General features: G+C 39.7%; 1 protein-coding gene across 3 annotated transcripts; it reads right to left on the minus strand.

Moving 5' to 3' along the window:
• Window positions 1-23,964, minus strand: grm1b (glutamate receptor, metabotropic 1b). Of its 3 annotated transcripts, XM_084914045.1 has the most exons (11): window positions 23,489-23,964; window positions 20,827-21,650; window positions 18,566-18,815; window positions 11,752-11,987; window positions 11,445-11,459; window positions 10,850-10,861; window positions 6,823-7,069; window positions 5,618-5,786; window positions 4,885-5,011; window positions 2,474-3,401; window positions 1-2,002 (listed from the first exon to the last, which is right to left on the minus strand). In XM_084914045.1, exons 2-11 carry the CDS (start codon window positions 21,539-21,541, stop codon window positions 1,144-1,146), a joined length of 3,558 nt encoding a protein of 1,185 aa, XP_084770171.1. In that variant the 5' UTR covers window positions 21,542-21,650; window positions 23,489-23,964; the 3' UTR covers window positions 1-1,143. The 3 variants fall into 3 exon arrangements, with proteins under 3 accessions (XP_084770171.1, XP_084770172.1, XP_084770173.1); XM_084914046.1 differs by lacking the exon at window positions 10,850-10,861; XM_084914047.1 differs by lacking the exons at window positions 10,850-10,861; window positions 11,445-11,459 and having other exon boundaries at window positions 23,489-23,963.
• Between the last annotated feature and the right edge of the window lie 349 nt (window positions 23,965-24,313).

Below are 24,313 nucleotides of genomic sequence, written 5' to 3' on the forward strand. Positions count from 1 at the left end.
AAAGCATAAAAAATATTTAATGTACTCAAATCAAACAAGTGCCCTTCAAAATTGTCGTCTACAGAAACTACCATTTCAAAACTGTAGATTTATTTTACACTGAACTTCATATAGCTTATATCGATGTATAACTAATGCAAATAGTATCACTTTATTACACTATACAATTTTGATAGGAAGTTAAAGTCTAAATATTTAGGAAATGGATTGTTGTACACAACCAATCACACACAATATAAGCATACACAGCTACTCTCTTCTTTAATACTAACAATTCATATAGAATACCAAAATAAGATACACAATTCATACATTCACAATACAATAATATAGAGTTCTGAAAGCGGATGTCTATTTATAAAACATACAAGTTTCAAATGGTTCAAATTGCCTCTCAAGACCATATAAATAAGATAAATGTACAAAAGAAAAACAAACGTGGCACTTGAACTTGTCCTCTGCTACATTCAAGGTACAGTGCAATTGTTTGGCAGTACTGTATCTATCAGAGATTCACAATATAATATATTTTTTCACAATAAAGTTGGCATTTATTAACATTTTACCCTGCACTTCAAGCTTAAGTAGATAGTTTTATAGTTCTGGGGGTGTAACTCTTCTTAGCTGTGAAGATGGATGCCACTTTTATGTCCGTATACTAGATACGAAGCTACTATGAGCAGCTAGAAACATACACGAGAGTGACATTGACCTACTTTTCTATTTCTCACCAAGAAAGTCAATGAGGGAGTTTTTAAAAAAAACAACTCTTGCTTTAAACCTCTACATTTGCCCGACAAAGGACATGACACGCAACGTGTCACACAAAACAAATTTCCTTATTATTAAACTGAATAATTTTATATTAGCTATGCTCATTAAGTTACCATTAAAGTCCAAAAACCAATCAGACTGATACCTAATCTACATTTATCAAACAATATTTCATAAATATATATATACAGTTATTTTTCTCTCTAAAAGCTTATATTAGAAATATACAGTATGTCTCACCCTTATCATGTAAAAGCTATTAGGAGTGAAAAATGACTTGACAGACCACAGGATCACTTTTTCCTTATGTAAAATCATATACAACACATAGAAACTTATAGTACAAGCGTTAACATTTAGGGCGTGCCCTCACAGAGTTGAGGAGCTTTGCTTGTAGTCTCTGAGGATGACGGAGGCGTATGTGACATTGGGAGGTGTGCACAAAATCGACTCGGACACTGGCGAGTTGGGAAAGGGGCTTACTAGAGCACCGGTGCAATCACGGAAAGGCGAGGGGGGCATCAGAGCCAGAGAGTCCTCTGTTGCTAATTTGACCTCAACAAAGTCCTCCTCGTCATGAATCTGGGAGTTGTTGTACATGTAGCCGTGGAGAAGGCCAAACTGCTCATTCTCCATTTCCTCCTCTTCTTCCTCCTCTAAAGGGAAGACAGGCTCCTCATCAAATGGGTCGAGCTGCACAGGCAGGACAGGCTCCTGCTGGATGAGGTGAGCCTGATGGTACACTGGCATCCCACCACTGACAGCCTCAGGCATGCTTATCATATCACAGATCTCAGGCATGTCACTGTTGAACTTACTCACCACCCCCTCTTCTTGCAGGCGGTCCATCACGACATGTTTGGGGGGGATAATGCTATTTTGCTGCAAAGGCTCGGGGGAATAGAGCTCCACTTCCTCGTGCACATCTTTTTTCAGCCCACTGGCAGGCATTTGCCCGTGGGCCACCATAGGGGGAGTGTCAGGGGAGTTATAATGGACAGGGTCACTCTCGTCCTCCTCAGCCACATTGTACAAAGTCTTAGTGCTGAGGTCTGAGAATTCCAGGCCCGTGTTATGGTAGGTATTAGTTAAGGGTTTGATGACAGCCATCTGATTGGAACCTGCTTCCTGTCTCTTCACATGCACTGACAGTCTGTGCCACATGTGATCCCCTTTTGGAGGATGTCTTGCACCTGGTTCAGACCATGACACAGACTTTCCATTAGAACTATGAACAAAATAAAGACGGCTGTTACTTCATAGGAACCCAGAAAAGTGGAGACATAAAGAGCATTTCTGCTTCATGTAAAAAACTAATGTCATTATTTTATTTTATTTATTTATTTTTTTTAAATATTGTCAGTATTACAGGGTATCTACAGGTTTTGAATATAACATCTCAAAAGAAACACCTTAAATGCTATTGAAGCCCTGGAGAAACCCTGCATTCTGTATTAGGGATCTAATTTGCCATCCCTTAGCACACAGAGATGCTTGTTTTAATTTTAATAACAGATCAAGGGCTGAACTGGCTGTGTGAATTGGGTACTGACCTATATCCGTCACAGTTTACAACAGGTGTCCCTAGGAAAGTGAATACAGTAAGACATTACGTTCCCTTTGAGAGGGAATTACAGTAAAACCAGCATCCCTGAGGTGCCTCAGGAGCAGGACTCACAGACTCAATTAATGAACCTACCTGCCATTTCCAGTGTTCTTTTTCCTCTTGAACATGTTCAATAGGCTGTTGCTTCGGCAAGCAATTTTACCGTCGCCGACATGCATGCGCACCGCATCGGAGGTGGTGAATGCGCTGCGCACGTTCCTCTCAGGTTTGGCGATAATGATGTACATCTTTGGAGTGAACATGCACCCCAAAGCTACAGTCACGCTGAGGCTCACAGAGAAGGACGTAGTGATGATTTTGTAGTTGCTGCCAAAGTAGATTGGCACAAACGCCAGCCAGATTATACATGTGGTGTACATGGTGAAGGCAATATATTTAGCCTCATTGAAATTTGCAGGGACGTTGCGGGTCTTAAAGGCGTAATAGGTACAGCTCATGATCAGCAGGCCGTTGTAGCCCAGTGGAGCTACAACACCAAGGTTACTGGTGTTGCAGATCAGGAAGACTTCTCTGATGCTGGGGTAAGATTTGACGGGTTCAGGAGGCTCCATGATGATGAGGGTAATTTCCAGTGTGAGCTGGACACTTATCAGGATGAAGGCAATGACCACCTGAGCCCAAGCGCTCATGAACCTCGGCTTCCTCGTGCAAATCTTCTTCTTGCTGCCCGCCAGGATGCGAGCGATGCGATTGGTTTTGGTTACCAGGGCTGAGTAGCACATGGCAGCTGAGAGTCCGACGAGAAGTCTCTGGAGGTAGCAAGAGGCCACGGTGGGTCGGGCGATGAGAGTGAAAGGGCACAGATAGCCCAGGAAGATCCCTGCAAGGATGATGTAACAGAGCTCCCGGCTGGAGGATTTTACCACTGGTGTGTCGCGGTATAAGACAAAGATGAAGGTAACAAATGATGTTACCAGGATGCCCAGACAGGAGAAGACCACCTGGATAATGGACTCTGGATTTCTCCACTCCAGATAGCGTAGCGTGATCGGCTCACAGCCTGTAAAGGGGAAAAACACGGGTTATAAAAACACAGCCACAGTATACTAAAAGCTGGCCAACTCTATACATTTTTTATCCCTTTAGCACCAGCTCTGGGAATATATTCATGATTATTTAGAGAAACGTAGTTAAATAAAGGGTCATTTTCAATGAAAAGTCTAATATATTAACGTTGTACTGTATGGACACATTAGAAATTAATAAAATCCATCTTTGCCTGAGAAAATACAGTAAGTCTCAAAGTAGGTTTTTAGTTCAACTATAAATAAGCCTCTTTCTACTCAGCCATGGCAAGGCTGGGCTGCAGCCAGCAGAGGAGGGGTGCTGGTGCAGCAGGACAAAATAACTAACTGCTTTTTCTTGGATCCAAATAAGCTCGCCTCTCTGCCTCATGCTGAGAACACACTTTGAATGTCTAATTCATGTTGTGTTATTTATGTATTGTACAATGCCAAGAGGTAGGGTTAGAAAAGTGCACAAGAATATTTTTATATCCTTCTTTGTGCTACGCATTATGCTGATTTCATGTGTATCCAAACATCTGTGGCTGTAAAAATAAAAAATGAAACAGCATGGAGGGAAGGATGATCCTATTAAGGAAGTGTCTTTGAAAGCCACAGAAGACCTTTGAAAGTGGGCCAGAAGTGGTAAGTGAACTAGGGCTGCTGTCGGATGAAATGGTGAAGATGATGAATGGCTCTCAGGTGTCATGGGAAAGCAATGAAAATAGGACAGAACAGGTTTGTGAAATAGTGCTGCAAAAATCTTAGCGGGACAGGCTGTACAGAGTGCAGGTAAGAGGAGGAGAAGTAAAAGCTTGGAGGAACTTAACTTTGAAAAAAAACTGCCTCAGATAAGCCAGAAGAAACTCTTCTTATCTCTGCAAGCATCAGTCATGCAGCAGAAACATACCCTGTGGCCACTGAAGCAACCTAAATTCATCTAAATTTAAATGACAAAACTGCAGAGCAGCAAAATTTGCTGTGTGGATCAGATGAATCACTTTGTCTAGGATCTTTTTTTGTATACTGACTGGAGCATTGGTGATTTCAAGAAGCTGGTAGACATGACCTAAAATGCATTTATTTACTTTTTAATTGAGAGACCAGAAGATGGTGTTTGTTTGTTTGTTTGTTTTTTGTTTGTTTAAGCTTCAAATTGTGTTTACTAAGATTCCTTTGTGAAATAGGCTAAAAAATCACCTCTTTGTTCACTGATTTACTAATATAGTGTGTTACACACGTCATAGTATATTAGGACCCTTTGAAACCCTTTCAGTTTATATTCTAATTAAACATCCAAGTATAACATGTAAAAAACTGACCTTTAGAGGTGTTGGTAGGTTGATTAAATTTCCTTTTCCCTTTTTCCTATTTAACTAATCTCTAGAAAAATCCAGTAGGGTCCTGTGCCAGGCCCTGCACAGTATTTAAAGCAGCTAAAGATTTACACAAGCGGATAAGTGAAGAGTGCAAGCAAACCTTCCAGTTCTTTGTCAGGCCACCAGCCCAGGTCACAGGCCTTGCACGTGAACTCATCCTGGACGTACTCATTGTCTTTGCAGGCAGTGCAGATCCAGCAGCAGCTCACCTCTCCCTTCCTTATCACCTGGTTCATAAAACATGCAAGGTAATCAAAAGTAAAAATACTCTTCTAAAAGTAACTATATTTATCATGGATGTATTTTGATGTCCAAGGAAGGCCAGATCTACATAAATATTTAAATATTTGTTTTCAACACAGTAAAAACAAAGATAGAAAGGTTCAGCATAGGGAAAAAGACATGAGAAAAAACACCAAACATAAACACAACCTCAGATTAACAACACCACATGATATGTCACACAGTGTCATCATTTATTTGATGAAAACTAAGCAAAAATGCAGAAGCACTGTGTAAACCCCATGGTTTAATAGCGTGGAGAGCCGTGTTTATGAAGCAATAACTTGAAGTTATCATTCTTTGCGTGGCTTTATCATTCTCTCACATCATTGTGGCAGACGTTTGACCCACTTTTCTTTACAATGTTACTTCAATTCATTCAGGTACAATGTTGCCAAGCTAACTATTTATGTGCGAGATGAACAATGTGGGGCCTACTGTGTTTTGTAAAAACTTTACACAAATACCTCATACAAGTGTGACGTAGAGACTGAACAACAAAGATGTAACAGGAATGTTTGATCACAACATGTACAAGATCCGAGCTTAACCTTGATTTCTCCTTTGGAGCAGGGCTCACTGCAGACAGAGCGGACCATCTCACTGCGGTTCATCTGGATCATGTCATCATCGATACTCAGCATGCCCTCGTGCCAGGAGCCGATGTTGATGTAATCATAAACACTGGTCTCCACATGCTGAAAGTTCATGATCTCATACCTGATTGTGGGAAGAAAGAAATGGCTCAGAGGAAGATCTTTCACCATTGCTGATAGAAAAAAAATCCCCCCTATCCAGGAATTATGTTATGTTTACTGGTATTCCTTAGGTGGCTCATACTGACTCAGCATAAAAGAAGTCACTGACCCTTTTACTACATATAATTTGGAGAATATTTAACTTTATCTTAACGGCTTAACCATAAACTTTGTGATTTAATGACATGAACGGACTTACATGAGAATACTGTATGTGGCTTACTTACTGGAAGTTGTGTGCTGTTATGATCACGATTGTGCTTTAGATCAGCCAATAATCACCAACCACTTTTCTAGAGATGCCTATTCAACTGCTCACAAAAACATATCTAATCAGCCGCATCACATGGAAGCAACTCAGTGCATTTAGTCGTGTAGAGAACCTGGTGGGTTTTCTTACAAAGTGATTTAAGTGACTTTGAACCTAGTGTGGCTTGTGGTGCCGGATGAGCTGGTCTGAGTATTTCAGAAACTGCTGATCTACTGGGATTTTCCCACAAAACCATGTCTAGGGTTTACAGAGACTGGTCCAAAAAGAGAAATACCCAGTGAGTAAAAAGTCCAACAGTCCACTATACCAGCTTTGGGATGTGTTGGAATGGGAGATTCACATCGTAGAAGTACAGAAAATCTGCAGCAACTGTGTGATAATATTGTGTCAACATGGACCAAAATCTGGTCCAACCCACTAGCAAGGTGTACCTTGGTTAATGATGTGTCTTGCTAGTGGGTAAAATATCCGGGGAGCGTAGTGCCTCAATTTACATTTATCAGCAGTTTTTAAAACATTACATTTATCCCGGTTTTAATCACCTTCTCACTTGTTCTCTGTTACTGAATAGTGAATATATTGGATTTTTCCCCTTAAAGCACTGGTGGTTCACTGCCCTCCGCTGGATGAAATTGAAGGTCAGTTAATGCTGTCTTAATTAAACTACTTTTTCTAAAAATGTCTAAAAAATTCCTTTCACCTAAAACAATAAGAAAAGTGGGTTTACCTTCCAGGAGAATCGCCGTTCTCATCGAACCATATGTCCTCCCCGGACACACCTGTGAAGGATGTCTTCAGAAGGAATTCCAGTAAGTGGCTTCCATCAACAGGCTTCATGGCATCACAGAGGCCCACGTGGCCGGGACAAAGGTGAGAGTGCATATCGTGCAGCCCGTGGGCCATCGCATTGATGGCATTGATGACGAAGCCCATCTTGCTGTCTTGCACGTAGTTGTCCTCCAGACTTTCATAACCTGCCCACACATGAGAAAACAGTAAGGATTCATCTTCAAGACAAACATACAGGGAAAGACTTACACGAGGTGCTTTATTGCTGCAAGCAGAAGCATCTTATGTGGTTAAAGTTTACATTTCTACATTTCAGGTATACCTAATATCTTGTCTAGCATGATGTAACATATTACAAAGGAGTGATAGGGTGCTCACAGATTCATTCTTATAACTGCTCTCTAAATTCAGCCAGCAAGCCACATGTATCTTTGCCTCTGTGGGATACTGCTTTAAAAGAACTGGAAGATGGCTTCAAATAATCCTTGTTACCATGGCAAGTCTGTTCATTTCTGCAGTCATGAGTCAGGATTCAAATAGAGTTGGCCTAAAACTATAGAAACCACTGAGAATCAGTCTCCTCAAGCAGAAAAACAAACCAACACATATTTGAATCATTTCTGTTCTTATTGGGGGTTTTTCTCAGACGAACGGGATGAATGAATGAGACAAAAAATATTTGGAAGCAAACACTGTGTGATGTTCAGACACACCCTATCAGTTCAGTGTAATGCAAGCTAGAAGCAGAGTAGCAGTTTATCAGTTGCATTGTATTAAAGTATAACAAGCTACACCATGCATTCACTGTGTTTTGGTAAAACTGGGAGCCAGGCACAGACCCGTCATAGAGCTAGAGCACTGGCAGGTGAGGTAAAAAAAACACAGATTGTCTTGTTGCATCTGTGAAACCTACGGTCCTGTCACTCACTACTATGCTACTTAGTCATGTACCACCAACCTAAACACTGATGCACACAAAGCACCCCCTGCCATAGGAGCTGCTTCCTCCACACCTGCTTAAGCAACTGTACTCGAAATTTTGCACCTTCTAATTGTGGGCAATACAAAAAAGTTTTTGCCATTCAGGCAACATCCCTTCTGAAATATTCACATATTAATTTGAAGCTTACACCTGCTGTAGTTTTGTCATGTTTGAGCCTTGTTTTCTGTCTTGAATTCCTAATTAATATATTCAAGTTTTGAGTTTATTTTTTGGTCCTCTTGTTATTCCCGTGTGTTTGTATATTTTAAAGCAAGATGGTCCTCCCTGAGACTGGTTCTGTTGAATATTTCTTTCTGTTAAAAGGGAGCTTTTCCTTCCCACTGTTGCCAAGGGTTTGTTCATTGGGGGTTATTTTTGTGATGCATTTTCTCTTACTGAACTACATTTCCTTCATAGGTGTACACAAAACCAGCGTAACCACACAATGGGAATATCATTTGCGATGCAGACAGCAAAGAACATCTATATTATATCCTGTGATTGCTCCTGAGCATTCATGGAAATGCAGCTGTTAGGAAATGCAGGTAATGTGCCCGTTGAACACAAAGTCCGAACTTTGTATCCATGTAAGTCTGACACGAGGGTCGGATGATACCAATAGGCTGACACATTGCTGGATAATTTCTACCTGTGAAAAATGCCAATAAGGAACAAACAAATAAAAAATCAGAGGCAGAAGTCTCTCACATGTCATTCTTTGAGGCTCAATATTCAGACTGAATTTCTTATATGCAGAGACAATTAAAATTACTGCTGCAACTGAGGACTAAGGAAAACAATGCCCTAAATCATCACAAGAAAACAGCAAAAGAAAGCAACATGTTTAGAGTCTGTGCTAATCACAGATAGCATCAATGGTACAAACAGTTCACCAGAACATTTTGGCCTGTACAGCCAAGCAAAGGTCTAAAGTTTACTTCAAGCATTTACACCGACCATCAATATCATACTGTCCAGCTGCCCAAAACATTCCTCGGTCGCCATCTTTTCCAGGACAAAGCCAGATATAAGAAGTTGTGGTGATAACAGGTCTTATCTCCTAACTCTTCAGGCCAGGGCTGGCTCAGCAGCGAGGGCAGTAATGAGCAACGGAGGAATGCAGGGTGACACTGGGGACAGCAAGAGACGCTGAAGCACTACCACCAAAACCTGCTGCACGCAAAACTTTAAAACTACATCCAGAACCTAAGAAAAGTTGCCACTCCTATAAATATAACATTTTTCCAAAAGTGCATGAATGACCAATGAGTAATTTAGAAGTCTGAAATCAAGGTTTGCTTTTGGATATATTAAAGTTGAACCTTATTTGAAGCACTGCAGAATTCTTTGTTTTTAAGTGCCATTAATCTTTCATTAGGATTTCAAGCTTGAAAAGCTTTAATCTTCACATCTATATTTCATAATTGAAACAATTGAACAATAGAAATGTGCAGTAGAGAAAAAAGATGTATTTATTTATTTTATCTTTATGTATTAACAGATACCTATGCCCTTCTAAAAGCAAGTCTTTCTAATCTGCAGCTATGTAGGAACGTGACACTTTTGGGCTAAACTTGAAAGTTTTTCGCCCATTTCCTTGAGTTTAAATTTATACTAATGCAAACATATACTAAAATCCCACTATAATCACACCATGCTGAATATCTGCCACCAGATACCTTTTTATGACACTTTAAGGTGGAAAATTACAGCATGTCTCCTCGGATGGAAACACACTCTATAATATATGTATTATGTGTACAGTTAAAAAAATGTTAATTGACAATGCAATTCATGTCGTCCACTATTATTAATAGTAGCAGTAGTAGCATTACTGTTACACTGTTGGTTAAAAGTATGTCATTGTTCAATCCCTATGGGTCTTTTACAGATTCAGAAGTAATAGGTTAGGTCGAGTCAGCTAATGTCAGTACTTCTACTATAGGTTCTACTTCTACTATATAGTTATAGGTTATAAGTCAGGCTCATCAGGCTGTGAGCATCTCTTACTGGCTTGCAGAACATTTAACCTAAAAATCAGGTATGTCAGAGTTTTTGGAAACAACTTATTATTCTTAAGGAGCAGGAATGCAGATGATTGGTGTTTGCCCTGATTTTAGCATTTTATACATTCATTTGTTGCATGTTTTCTCAGCCTTACTGTCAGTCTATGCAGTCCGTGAGACAGAATTTATTCTGTCCTATCCCGCGACATTTATAACAGCGTGGTGGCTTTCGCGAGTGTCATCCATTGCTGACGTGTTTGTTGCCACTTGTGTTAAATCACGTAATGATCGCTAAAAAGGACTGCTGGGAAACTCACTGCCTCTGCAAACAAACACATCAACAGTAAATTTAGTTGGGTAGCAGCTGGGTGAGTGTCCGATGGGATCTGCTGGTGATGACCTAGTTTAACAGCTCCTTCGCTTTGACGCTCGCCGCACTCCTCTGAGCTGTGTGAGCTTCAGTCATGATGCAATGATGTCATGATGCGAGCATGCAAGCAGAGGACCTACTGCTGCACGTCGGGATTAGTCGGCTGCATGACAAGTGAACCTTCTCTGTGTATTTCATGGATTGAACTGTGCAGAGAAAAGAAGAAAATGGATCCCAGCGTATGCATTACCTGCATGTTAACTGCTATTTCTGTGGCTACATGCAATTAAGCGAGTTCCCATCTCACTCAAATGTTATTGGGCTGTTTTATGCGACTGTCTTAAGGCTAGAAAAAGTGGGAAAGCACAAAATGTGAGCAAACAAGACCCAATTGTTGAGCTTTCAGCGCACAGGAAGAAAAACATCCCAATAGCTTCATATATTAGAGGTCAACTGAGATTAATTGGAAATGTAATAGAAAGAAAAAAGATTATCAGCAATGCATTTACATTTTCCCAGCATGTGATAAAACCTTAATATCAGTCAACCTCTATGTATATTTCCAAAGTGAGGAGCATTATGGTTCCATTAAAAAGTATTCACTCACCATCTTGGAGTTCTACACCAAAATAAATAAATAGATACACATATAAATAAAAATAGAAATAAAATAAAACAAACAACAACAAAAAAACAAACGTTTGCAGGACAGGACAAATCACTATATCTCCACCTATACCTATGTGAATAACTGCTATTAAATAATGATGCTTCATAAAAATTAATAAAAGCAGAAATATGCGTCATATATCAAAGAAATCCTTGAAAATAATGTGCAAAGAAAAAAAAGATGCAATGGCAAAAACAAATTCCCAAAAGTATTTATAGCTTAAAGTCAAAAAACGTTTTTTTGATTTTTGCTGCATGCAACATTTTATATTTACGTTTCTCAACATGTTCAAATAGGCTCATTTTAAAATAACTGATTTTAAATTTGGGGAGCTTGAGAAACATCTTCATCCCCATAAAACGTAAAGCTTAAGATTGAAAACGTAAATATATAGAGGCTTTTATTTTAAAAAGAAAAACATATGAGTGGTGTATAAAACAGTTATGTCTTGGAAACATGCTTGTTGAGCATTGTTTCGAGAAATTAACAAATAATGCATTAGCTCTGTTATACGTGAAAGGATTTAGTTTACCTAGATCATCATCCTCTGTAAAGCCAAGTGTCACAGAAATGAACAATATAAAAAAAATATGTGTTACTGGATTGACTTAGAGATAATTTTACCCTCTGGCAGTCTAATTCATATTTAAATAGCGTGTTCCAGTTTGTGGGGCCCTTTTGGCATCATCCTTTGGGCATTGGACGCATCAGAACAGTTGAAAAAGACAAGCAGATGTGCACGCTGGCGTAAAAACGGAAACCAGGAATAAAAAAAAACCTAAACAAAGCAAACAAACAGCAGGAAAACATCATAATTGCTTGACGAGTTGTTTAGCTACCTGAGCAGTTTCGTGCATAATTCAAGTTCTCTTGCGGGTGTCCGGGAAGGCGGCACTGAAACCGGTACTGCCAGAACTCTGGAAACCATGGGTTGCGGGTGTTGGTGCTGAGCTTGAGCCTCAGGAAGTAGTCGTCGAATGAGGAGACCTCTTCAGAGTGCAGCTTCACGGTGATGCCTCCCACAGCCTCCTGTTCGTACCCCTCCACCACCTCGACTCGGTCTGCCCATCCATCACTGCAGAGAGAAGGAGGACACTGTAATCATTTCTACTTAAACTAGACACCCACTTGCTGCATTGTATGTCTAAACATTATGTCAGAGCTTAAAGCATTGCAAAATCTTTCCTACTGACCTTTCAAAACCCATAATATTATAAATAAATAATAAATTATATCTATTTTGTGGGAAAGAGAAGAGAAAGAGAAGGATCTAATCAGAGACATTTAAATTGATGTAGTTTCCAAAGCTCTGTTATCAAAGGAATATCTTTTGCAACCAACAAAATATCAATACACAACCTAAAACCTGCCAAGCATTCAAACCTAACCCTAAAGGCTATCTCCAGCTACTGCATTTTTATAATTTAATAACAAGTCACACAATATTAGTCAGCATCTGGCAAGACAAAAATAACAAACTGTTTTATGCTGCCGAGCTGCCGAGAAAAGTCAGCGCACACTAAATCCTGAAGAAAAACAACATCTCCCTTTTGTTTTCCTGACTTTGTTTCCCTTTCAGCCTCCCCGCTGAGGGGCGTGGAGTGCTCGCTGTACTTGCTGAAAGAAGAAGAAGGGGGAAAAAAAGCCTCAGTCCACAGACACAATCACAAGTCTGGTGAGAATTCGCAGATTAGTACTGCGGCTCTGCAATCTGCCCCGGAGAGAAACAAACTCCCACCCAACACGCAGACTCTAGAGCCCTAAGTGTCAAAGCTGGTCATAACTCGTATTTATAGCTTTATACTCAACACTTTGAAAGTCAATTCAGCATCTGATCCCGTTGCAAAAGGTCATGCAGACAAAAGAGACTTTTGGATGCTCCAGATTTAAATTAGAATAAAAATTAAAACCCCATTTCTCATTCATTTCAGTTTCAAATGTGTTTTATAGCAGCATTATGCAGTGTAGGATCAAGTCCTTGATATATTCATGTGGCATTGTACGTCTCAGCGGGTGAAATGAAAGCTGAGAAAAGGGAATATGAGAGACTTTAAACTGAATATTCCAGTGATGATTTGACAGAAAAACAGCTTCTTAAAATGCAGCGACACACTGAATGGAAAACAAAACATTACAGATCAGTGACAACCTGAAGAAAAACTTCAACCCTTCAGTCCTTCTAGCCACAAAGAAAGGGAATCTGGTGGCACATTAGTTGCACAGAGCATTTTGCTGTCATGGTTTAGGTCCACTTGCTTGTAAATCAATCCAGCTATTTTAAGAGATTACCTGTATCCTATGATGAAACATGTTTATCCTGATGATGAAAGCAACCTCATGTGATGATGGCACTGAAGATGGTCCACCTAAAAGACCACAGGTGAATACATCTCTTGACGCTCTGCGGATGAATACAGACCAAGCCGGGGAGTGGGCGATATATTCATCTACATGCTGCAGACAGCTTACTCCCATACACAGAGAAACAGCTGCAAGGTCAAGATCACCTTCTGTGATTTCTCAAGTGCATTTAACCCAATTCTTCTTCTACTGAGACGATGATTTGTGAAGTAGTCTTGGAGGAATCATCTGCTTCTGCATGTGAATAAGATCAGAGAGGTGGTGATCAAAAAACGATGACCCGTGTCTAACTTGTGACAGGATTTTGATGTGGTGGAGAAGAACAAGTAACCGGGTGTCCACATCTACAGCGGGCTGAATTGGAAGACCAATACAGGCTGTGAACAAAGAGGTGATGAACAGGCTCTATTTCCTGAGGAAGCTGAGACATGTGCAGCGAAATGCTGGAGATCTGTGACGAAGGCAGTTTGCTTTGCTGTGGTCTGCTGGGGGAGCAGCATCAGAGCTGGGTCTGGGATTGGCTACAAACTGGACACTTTTGAAGCTGTGCTGGGGAGAAAGTCACTAACAAACAGTTACTCATCATGGAGAATCATTTCCAGCCTCTGGATTCATTACTGGACAGGCAGAGAAGCACCTTCTGATTCAGCTCTGCTGCACAAGGTCAGATACAGGAGCTCTTTCTCACAATACAACAAATATAACTGGAAATATGGAACAAATGACATATTTATTGTTCTCATTCATTTAGCTATTGGCTCAAAGCTTGGGTCACTGGATAGTTTGATAATAATAATGCGCTATCAACACATTTAAATCCAGCTGAGCACCTGTGGGAGATTTTGGACTATCATGAAAACAGTAAATGAGGAAAGACAGAACTCCAGCAAGCTTACAGATTTTGAGATTCCCTGCTAAAGTGTGCCAAAGTTGTTCTAGTTTTGTCCAACACCTTATTAAGAAATGTATTTTGGTGTCTTATCATTATTATTATTATTATTATTATTATTATTATTATTATTAGTAGTAGTAGTAGTAGTAGTAGTAGTAGTAGTAGTATTACCTGCCTTTACATATGTTTGGTACTAACTCAAAGTTGCAAAATTCCAATATTCTTGCAAGTTATAAAAACAAAATAAAAAGATAAATATCTGCAACACTTTTCTGTTGTTGATGAGAATCGTAGCCTCGGTTTCCTGCTCTTTGCCCAGCTAGCGTGGTTTTCTGCTGCTGTAATCCATCTCCTTCGAGGAGATACATATTCTGCATTCAGAGATGCTCTTCTGAAGACTTCATCTGACACCACAAACCAATCACTAAATCCCGTTTCCCCCATTCTGATGTTTAATTTGAACTTCAGCAGGTCGTCAGCTCATCAGCTTTGGAGAGTAACACCATGTGGAGGTGTGGTCCCTGGCTCAGCTGCAGGGGAGGAGTGGAGCAGTGAGCTCAACGGGGCGGTGCTGGGAGGCAGGTGAGGTGACAGGTAATGGCGTTTGACTGATGACAGGCTCTGTTTCTTTTATAGTGAAGGAAGAGATGAGCGGGAGAGACTGAGATCTGGACTGAGACTGTTTTCTTGTTGTGCAACTGTTAATAAAAGTGAAAATAGTGAGCACAACCACTGCGTGTGTTGTGTGCCTGTACACACGGCCTTAAAAGATGAAACAATAAGAAGAGGGCTTTAACATTTAAACAGACATTTAAATCTGGTCCAAAACAATTAAATGCCCTTCAAAACAGAATATTTAAAAATATTGTATATATTACACAAACCCATCTACAGGACAAAAATAGCAATTTTCCGACTTCTACAACCCACATTTTGTTTAAGAAGCGAAAGCCAGCAGCATCTTTGGCTTGGCTGGTGCTTCAAAAATAAATTGACAATGGTTGTCCAGCGTGACAGCATCAACAGTACCTGGCCATCTGCTTCTCAGCATCACACTACCCCCAGTCCAACACTCTGGGTGCCAAAAACCTTCAGCTCTGACGTCAACACACGCACATACCGTACAGACTTCTAACACAAGTCTGAGCTCACACGTCTGTGAATCATTTAATTTGGGGCACAGTGGCGTTATTAGAAAAACTATGAACGTAGAGCCAAACAGTTTTTTTAATGAAATCATTTATTTGATCACTAGTCAAACATTGCAATCTAAATCATAAAATTGATATTTTCTATGAATTCCAACACAATGGGGGCTTCACTGGAGAGTTGATCAAACGAGTTGTTTGTTGTTTGTGATGTGTGGGTTCTGCAGTGTGAGAACAGCCATCTCTTTCATCCTCCACACAGCAGAAGATGGATGGCTGATGACCAGCACCTCAGGCATTTCGATTTGCCCACTGCACAGGCCTGCGTGTGTTCACTTACTGCATTGCTCTAAAAAACATTTTCCTTTTTCAGTAGTCTCCTTGACCCAGAAAACACACACGTGTGCACGCACAGACACACACACTGTTCTACCAAACTCACGCCCTCCTTATCTTCAGTGTAGACTTTCACAGCAGTGCAAATTTAAGTAGAAGGGGTGAGAGCGAGTTTAGGCTTTAATGTGTCCTATTTTTTTTTTAACTTTATGCACCTATTCCATCATTTGGGTCGCAAGTAAATCGGGTTGACTCCTTTGAATCTAAACATTAATAAACCACTCTTGGCAAATCAGCCGTAGCTGGTTTTTAGCGTTGGTTCTACAACAACTGCTAACTGGACTTAGGGTGAACTGAGGCTCCACAAAAAGGGAATGCCTGGTGTATGTGCTGATATAAGCTTTGATATTCACTACTCCAATTTCCCCAGCTTATGCTGGAGGTGCTGTCCCATATTAGCCCATCCCTCCTGTGATCTGACAGGGAGCGTGAATGCATTATTCATTACTGAGCCAGACTCAAAGCATCTTCTTGCTTTCAGGGGAACTCTGCTACCGTTAGGAAAGGAAGAATATTTTGCTTCATATGAACTTTTTGTATATAATCCATTCTGAGTACAACTGAGTGTCACAACATGGAATTCAGCATTCATATTTCAGTCAGCAGAGTGTCATTTTTCTATGTTTAGCATTTAGCAGAAGACGAAGGGCTCCTGAAAGGATCTTCTAGTAAGATGCCTAACAGCTTTTCTCTAAAAGGTAAAACATTAATACTAAATTTAATCTTTAAACGTGTTGTGGAAGAATAGTTGTTAAATATTTGGAAACTGCTAATCCTTATCTTGAGTGACAGCGTGTGAATGCTGCAGAAGAGCTACTAAATGATCCCAAGTGCCAAAAAGAAAGCAGAGCTGGAGCAAGATGGCATTTACAGCAGTAAAAATTTCCCCATTTGTACACACTGCACAGGTGTTATTTTTAGATGGAAATCGCCCATTTAAATTGCATTAGGGTTTGCAGTTGTGCATAATTTATGACATAACCACTATGAGTGAAAGATGGGTGCCATTTGTTGTACCATATTTCATTCATATAAATTTTATAGTGAGTTATGGGCACGCCTTGCTAACCAAGGTAACTAGGCAGCACTGATGGTAGCTGATAGCTCCCTAGACCTGTCCTCCAAATATGGTCATGGGTCACGTCTACTTCAAAAGCAAGTCCACAAACTGATGGCTAAAACATACTGGCATCTTTTGTAAAGCTCCATGTGTGCAGATATACCTTGGTTTGATAATATTTGCTCAATAATGTGGCACAAGCACCTCAGGTTATTGAAAAATGTCAAGTTTTGAGATATAAAACACAGCTAGTTTCAATATGCCTGTTGGGAGGATAAATTAAAAACCCATTTCTAGAAATGTTGGGACGCTGTGCAAAATGTAATTAACAGAATGCAATGATCTACAGAGCTCATAAATCCATATTTTGCTCATGTCGAACATGGATCATTAAACATTTAAACTGAGGCATTGTCAAATGTTGGGATGGGGGCAACAAAACACTGAAAAAGTAAGAGGGAACTAAAAAAACAGCTGAAGGTGCATTTGGCAACTAATTGGGTTAATTGGCATCAGATCAGTAATAAAATAAGGTATTAAAAAAAGAGCATCTTAGAGAGGTGGCATTTCCTAATATCAAAGATAACCACCCGTGTGCAACAAAACTGGGTCTACAAATTGGAGAACAGTTTAAGAGTAATGTTCCTCAACATAGAAGTATGAAGACTTTGAATATTTCCACATTTACAGTACATAATATCATCAAATGATTCAGAGAATCTGGAGACATTGCTGTGTTCTTCTTCTGGACTAAAGAGGAATGAGAACATCTGGATTACGATCAGTGCTCAGTTTGGGGCCTGTGTCTCTGATGGTATGTGGGAGCATCAGAATCAGAATGCTTTATTAATCCTTGAGGAAATTATGTGATTACAAAACTAAATTAAATAACACAATATATTTCTGTGTGTGCATGAGCAATTAATAACTTGACAAAAGCCTTATAACTTTGAAACTATGATTCGTAAAAGTGTCACATATATAAAGATTTCAAATAATATGTCAAATTTGACCTTTGACCTCCTCTTTACAGTCAGTAGATATATCTGAAGGTCAAGGCGTTACTATAATAGTTATATAGAGCTATTTATAACTGTTTCTTACTGCCATTGTTTATATTGGCAACATATCAATAGTGATGTATAGGGAGTCGATATATCACACTATTTTGTATATTACAGTAGCAGGTTATAACCAATTAAATACTTAACAATTTGAATACATGCACAATGTTTCTGAATAAGTAAACTGCAGCACAAATGTCTTAAAGTATATTTAAAAACAAACAAACAAGGAAAACAAAATAAATATATACAAAATATAGTAGTAGTCCCTTAAATGTAAATACTGCCCAGAGCATGAGCTGCCTTGGGGGAGGTTTGCTTGTCTTGAGTGCATCTTGTCTGAGATATGTTGCAGCCATCAAATTCAAAGTGACATAAATTTTTTCTTTAAATGCCACATTTTTGTCATTTTAAACAGTTAATATTTTCTACACTCAATTCTGGATTAAATATGAGTTAAAGAGATTTCCTAATCATCCAGCATCCTAACATTTTTGGGATTGGAATCAGCATTATTAACACAAAGGCCATTACTCTATCTGACATACAAATATGCCTCTTATTTATTTAAACTGATATACTGACTGATTTTTGTGGACATATAAAAATACAGCTACTTTTGAAAAGCATCAGCAAGAAAGATTTTCTTCTCGTCATTGTTGTTCTTTTGTTCCAAAGAGCACCATGACTGACAAACCTAAAAGCCCTGTGGGAAAACATTCTCCAACAAACCTGCCAATTAGGAGGAACTCTCCGGCTACTCCGAGCCGTCTCATAGCCATGAGAAGCCCTCGGACTGTCATGCCTTCACAGAAGCAGACAACAACTCTGGCTTTAGGCAGACGCTCCCGCAGCTTTCTCAGCAGCCTGTCGAAGTGCTTCTCCCCAGCATTGCTGTAAATCTTGTCAGAATGGGCGATGCAAAGGCCTTCCTGCGAGGCAAGCTCTTTGAATACTTCCATCCCACTCTCCCCATAGTTACCTGAGAAAGATAAAAGGAGTTGTCAGTTTGGCTCATTCACAAGAAAATGTAAAGGGTTCTCATTCATAAGTTCATTCTGTCATGTTTTATTCTATAAGATGTTCTTTAAAGGAAATAATCCAGAGGGAAAATTATCGAAAAACTCTTCTTTTAACATTTAAATAGTTCACTGTGTCCCCAGACCTCTTGCTGTGGAATCAAGAGCAGTGCAACTAGAGCAAATGGGCCAACCGTGACCTCAAGAGTAGTATCAGAGGACGAGCACTCACATAAGTCTTGTCATTTTTAGGTTGTCCGTCCAGATGTTCGCAGTCATTCAGCTGCAGCATCACTCATAAATCCAATAAACAGGCTGTAATCTAGCTTCCTCTGTAACATCTAACACCTACTGCTCATATTTAATTCATTACAGAATGACAAACAGGTATTCATTTCTGTAAACAAGGAAAGCTTGCCAGGTTTTTGTTTGGATTTAGCAGATGGTTTTAAACTTGTTTTCATATTCCATCAGTTAAAACTGATTTGCAACAGCTGCCGTAACCGTGTCTCGGGTATAAAAACTGTGGGAGGAAACGTAATTAGAATCTGATTATAAAAACATGCCTGGAAAAAATGAGTTTGGGATGACTGTTGTGTTTTGAGCAAGTGTTGTACAAAAATGATAGTTTATGCCTCAAATGATCTTTAAGGCATGAAAACAAATGGTATAATTACCATAAAGAGACCTCACTTCTCCTCTGAAATTGCCCACCACTTGAACGAATATGGATTAGTCACACAAAACAGGCTTTAATCATGTCTGCAGCCACCTGCTGTTGGAACAGCAGTACATAAGCCATACTTAAACTGAGCACAGCCACTTCATTAGTTACACCTTGGTAGTATTCCATTGAACCCCCTTTTTCCTTTCAGAACTGCTTTTAGTTTTCGTGAGAGTGTCATGAAATAGCTGCAGATTTGTGGACCACACATCTGCGATGTGGTCTGTGGAGGCCATCTGAGTACAGTAAAATCACTGTTATGTTCAAGAAACCACTCTGTGATGATCTGAGCTTTGTGGCATTGCCCTGCTGGAGGACCATGTCATGGTGTTTAAATGATGCACAGTGGGTGCTAAGGGGGGCAACGTCTTCATACCATACCATACCACCAGCCTGGACTGTTAATACAAGGCAGGATGGATCCATGATTTTGTGGTGTTTAGCCAAATTCTGAGCCTACCATCTGAACGTAGTAGCACATGTCAATACTTATCAGAACAAGCAACATTTGTCCAATCTTCTATAACCCAATTTTGGAAAGTCTAGGGGAACTACAGCCATCCCTGTTCAAAGGCAACACAAATAGCACCTAGTGTGACCACTGCAGCCCATCTGCTTTAAGGTTTAGGGATGCTCTTCTGCATACCTTGGTTGTAATAAGTGGTTATTTCACCTTTAAATCAGCTTTCTTACCCATTCTGATAGTTATTTTGAGCTCTAGCATGTCATCATGATCATCTCTGAATTGACATTTGTGTTAAGGAGTAGTTGAATAGGTGTGCCTAATGAAATGAGTTTCTTATAAAATAAGTTAGGTCAACAGAAACAACAGACACTATTAATATAGAACAGCATTTTTGCAAATGAAGGTCAGTTTACCTGTCAAATTGAATCGTACTCAGCTAGTCAGTAAAAACATTTTTGGAGAGTTTTCAAGCTTGCAAAACCTGCCAAAATTATGTCAAATGATTTAATCTAGAACTTCTGTAGGTCTAGATGAATCTAGATTTCATGAAACTGCACTCGAAACAGTGTATTAGAAGGTCTGTATCACACACTGGAGATGTAGGGTTTCAACAGTGTGTGTTTTCAAACACAGGAAGCCATGAAGGGGCTTTTTTAAAAAGCTAATGAGTGCCATTATAGGTAATGTAGGAGTCTAATAAGGTAGGTTCTTATTAGACTAGTGTACTGTTTGAGTTTGGAGCACTGTGTTGTGAGCCCCCAGCTGATAAAGAAAAGTGTCTTACCCTCTGTGTGAACGGCTGACACATAGGTCCAGTTGTATCGTTTGACAATGTCCACCAGGGCTCTGGCTTGAAGAGTATCTGAGGGTACAACCCTGAGGAAGTACTTGAACAGTGTCTTGTCACTGAGGTCAATACTAGTTGCAGAATAAGCGATCTGCGGGATGTTGAATAGCTGCAGAAGGTTTTGCACCTGAATGGCAACAGAACTGGAGCCCGGCCCAATGACTCCAACGATGGGCTTCTTGGTCGGTGGTGGCTGACTGGAAGGCGCCCCTTCAATGCACCACCTGGAGCCGTCGCTCTCATCCCGGATGGAGATGAGAGAGTCTCGTATGAATTCGATGCTCTGCTCCAGAGCCACCGAGGAATGCCAGCAGGAGTCTCTGATCTCACATCCAAGGGTAATGTTGGGTAACAGATTTGGGTCCGAGTTAATCCGATCCAAAGTGTGGAACATGGCCTCCACCCTTTGGATGCCGTACTGCTCGCGGACCTCTCCACATTTCCTCTCCGCCACCTTCTCAGCTGATGGTTGGTGGTGAACAGAGAAAAGGGCTCCAATTATAATATCCCCGTCCATCCTCGCCACCAGGCGAGAGGCAGAACTTGGCACCACCGACCTCTCATACTTTCCTCTGGACAAACCGAATGCCTCGAACAGTAAAAAAGGTAAATACAAAATGCTTACGACAGTCAGGTAAATCATATTCGACATCGTGCCAGTGGTGCTGAATGTAGAATCATGTCCACTTGGCCATAATACAGGGCCATCAATCCTCTACGAGCAAATTAAACTCATCTGCTTCTTCTTCAGTGCTTCCACCCTGCAAATGAGACATGGAGCGTTAATTCTTACTTCATAATACATTTATTACATTGACAAATCTAAATAATTCAACACATGTATTTCAGAAATCTGTAGGAGAAAAATTACTTGCAGATCAATCATCTTTCATCCAATCACACCATAGCTAAAAATGTAAAAATATACAGGAGATCCAACCAGGCAAATACTTTTTGTGAGGGAATAAGTACATATCTAAAGACACAGAGCTATTTGAAAACTGAGAATGCTCAAATTCTAGCACCACGGACAGCTGCCACTGTCCTAGTTGAGGATCTCAACTGATTCTACATTTATACCTTTGACTGCTTGTTGAGCTTCTACCTCGGGTTCATTCCTCATCTCTGATGCCATTTCAAAGTGGAGACATTGTGCCAAAAATAAGAGCAAAGCTCAGGATATTGCTCTATAACAATATTGTCTGTATTCTCCCCATTACTAGTCTCATCTCTATTAATTAAAAGTGTTTGAAATCTAACTTGACTTTTCTCCAAATGTATTTTACGGGGTTAATAAACATGTATAATCTAAAATTTGCATGACCACATTTGAAGTAGTATGCATAAATACATTTTTATAGTAAACATTTTTTAATAAAATTTGGTCCAATTTTTAAATGATGTAACTTTATCATCTAATACCCTGCAATCGACAATAAATATATGTACAACATTGCATATTCAATTTCATTAATTGAGAACTGAGAAGATAAAGGCTGCATAATTATGCTGCCCTATTTAACCTTATGTCTAAATCATCCTTAACTGACCTGTTTAAGAAGTTACAATCCTGTAATTCAGCTATTTTTATGTGTATTTAAAACAGAGCTAGAGACCTCTTCAATCATTGATAAAGACCCCTGTGGGATCATTTGGGTGATGAAATATCCTTTTCACACTTACTGCGCTCTTACTTCATATTAAAAGTGTCAAGTTAGTGTCAGTTTCAGGACAAAATGCTTGCTTAATGCTCTCAACAGCTTTAAAATCCATCATGATTATCAAAAAATGAAATAATGAGTGCTATATTTTGAACTTATTAACATTTAAAGCCCATTCGTTCTACGTTTTCTTCTGAATAGTTGGTTGGATTTTCTGACATTTAGTGGGTTTAGATGCAAAAACAGAAGTGAATGAACATTTAAAACTATCACAATGTGCATGCTATTGTGTGTGCACTCCATTACTGCTTTTTACAGTAACAAGTAAGGGCAGTTTTATGTTTAAGTCAGTCATTACTCATGCCACGGACAACAAGCTAGTTACAAAAGGAGTTTTAACATGTTTAACAACTGTATGATCTAAATTACAAGAAAATATCAGTTCACTCTGTAAACAAGTATTAAAAATGAATTAATATCTATTAATATCCATCATGAATAAAGCTATGCAACGGTAATGAAAAAATTTAAAGTACTCTGATTTTATGTTTTTTTGGGTAACTGAATTGAGTGAAGATCAATGCGGACATGGTAATTATTTAAAAAAAAAAAAAAAAACTTTGATATATGTGGTTGTTTTCTACAGTTGAGCGAAGTTAAGTGAGTAAAAGAAGCCTTTGGAAATAAGTATTGGACTATTTTGACAAAAAATAAATAAAAATAAAAATAAAAAATCACTATGGCTTGAGCCAGAAATGAGCCATCTCAAACAGCACACATAATGACTCTGCCTAAATACTCTTTATTATCGTTTAGCAGCTGTCTCCAGGTCCTCAGCTGCAGCTATAAAACGGTGTCATTCACAGGTCATAACATGCAACATCATCAGCTGCATGCACATGCATGTTTAACAGTCTTAAAGACGTGATTTCACCTACCTGAACCAGGTAAGGACATAACCGGGACATAGTGGGTCCGTGTCTCCTCTGAAGCCGCCAGTCTGGACTCTTCTGCCTCCGAAACACGGTGGGACTCTTCCTCCCTCCCTTTCTCCCTCTCTCTCTCTCTGCACTGGTGATAAGATGCTCCCTTCTTCTCCTCTTGCTCACTGCATTTTTAAATCGGGTCAAACTCACTGCAGTGTCCCTGATTTAAAACCAGAGTTCATGCACATCACGAGGGTCAGTGATGCGTCGATTGATAACATTTTGGAAGAGATCGGGGTGAGAGTGAGGCTCCTGAGAAGCATATTTTAAAATAAATAAATAAGTCGGGGATAGATAACGATTTCACAAGCTTCCATTAAAACCCCCTGGACCAAATGAGCGCAACGTAAGAGACTGTTTATAGGCAGTCGCTTACTTTATGCAAACTTCAAAGAGACTCGTCAAACTTCAATTTAATTTTTCCCTCCTGCGTTGTGTCTGACACGGACAGATGTGATGTACTTGTTATCCACTGCTGCAGCTGTCAAAAGACAGCGGGCTCTGCTGCCACCTTGTGGTGAAGGGGGTGATGCCACTGCTGCAACCTCACTGAATAAAAGTTTACTCAACCTTAAGAGGTACCCTTTGTAATCCTAACGATTAGACCACAAAATAAGCAACCAGTACAGCAAAGAATTTGGCATTGCATGAACTCTCTATAAACCTACAGCTTTGTGCAAAAATGCTGAGTGACTCTTTTTTTCTTTTTTTTCTCTTTTTTTTTAATATTTTGCTTCCAATTTTCTTGTAGTTTTGGCCATTGACTGCTTTTCGGCT

Source organism: Perissodus microlepis, chromosome 19 (assembly GCF_051167445.1).
Source record: "Perissodus microlepis isolate ML-2025 ecotype Zambia chromosome 19, ASM5116744v1, whole genome shotgun sequence".
NCBI lineage: Eukaryota > Metazoa > Chordata > Actinopteri > Cichliformes > Cichlidae > Perissodus > Perissodus microlepis.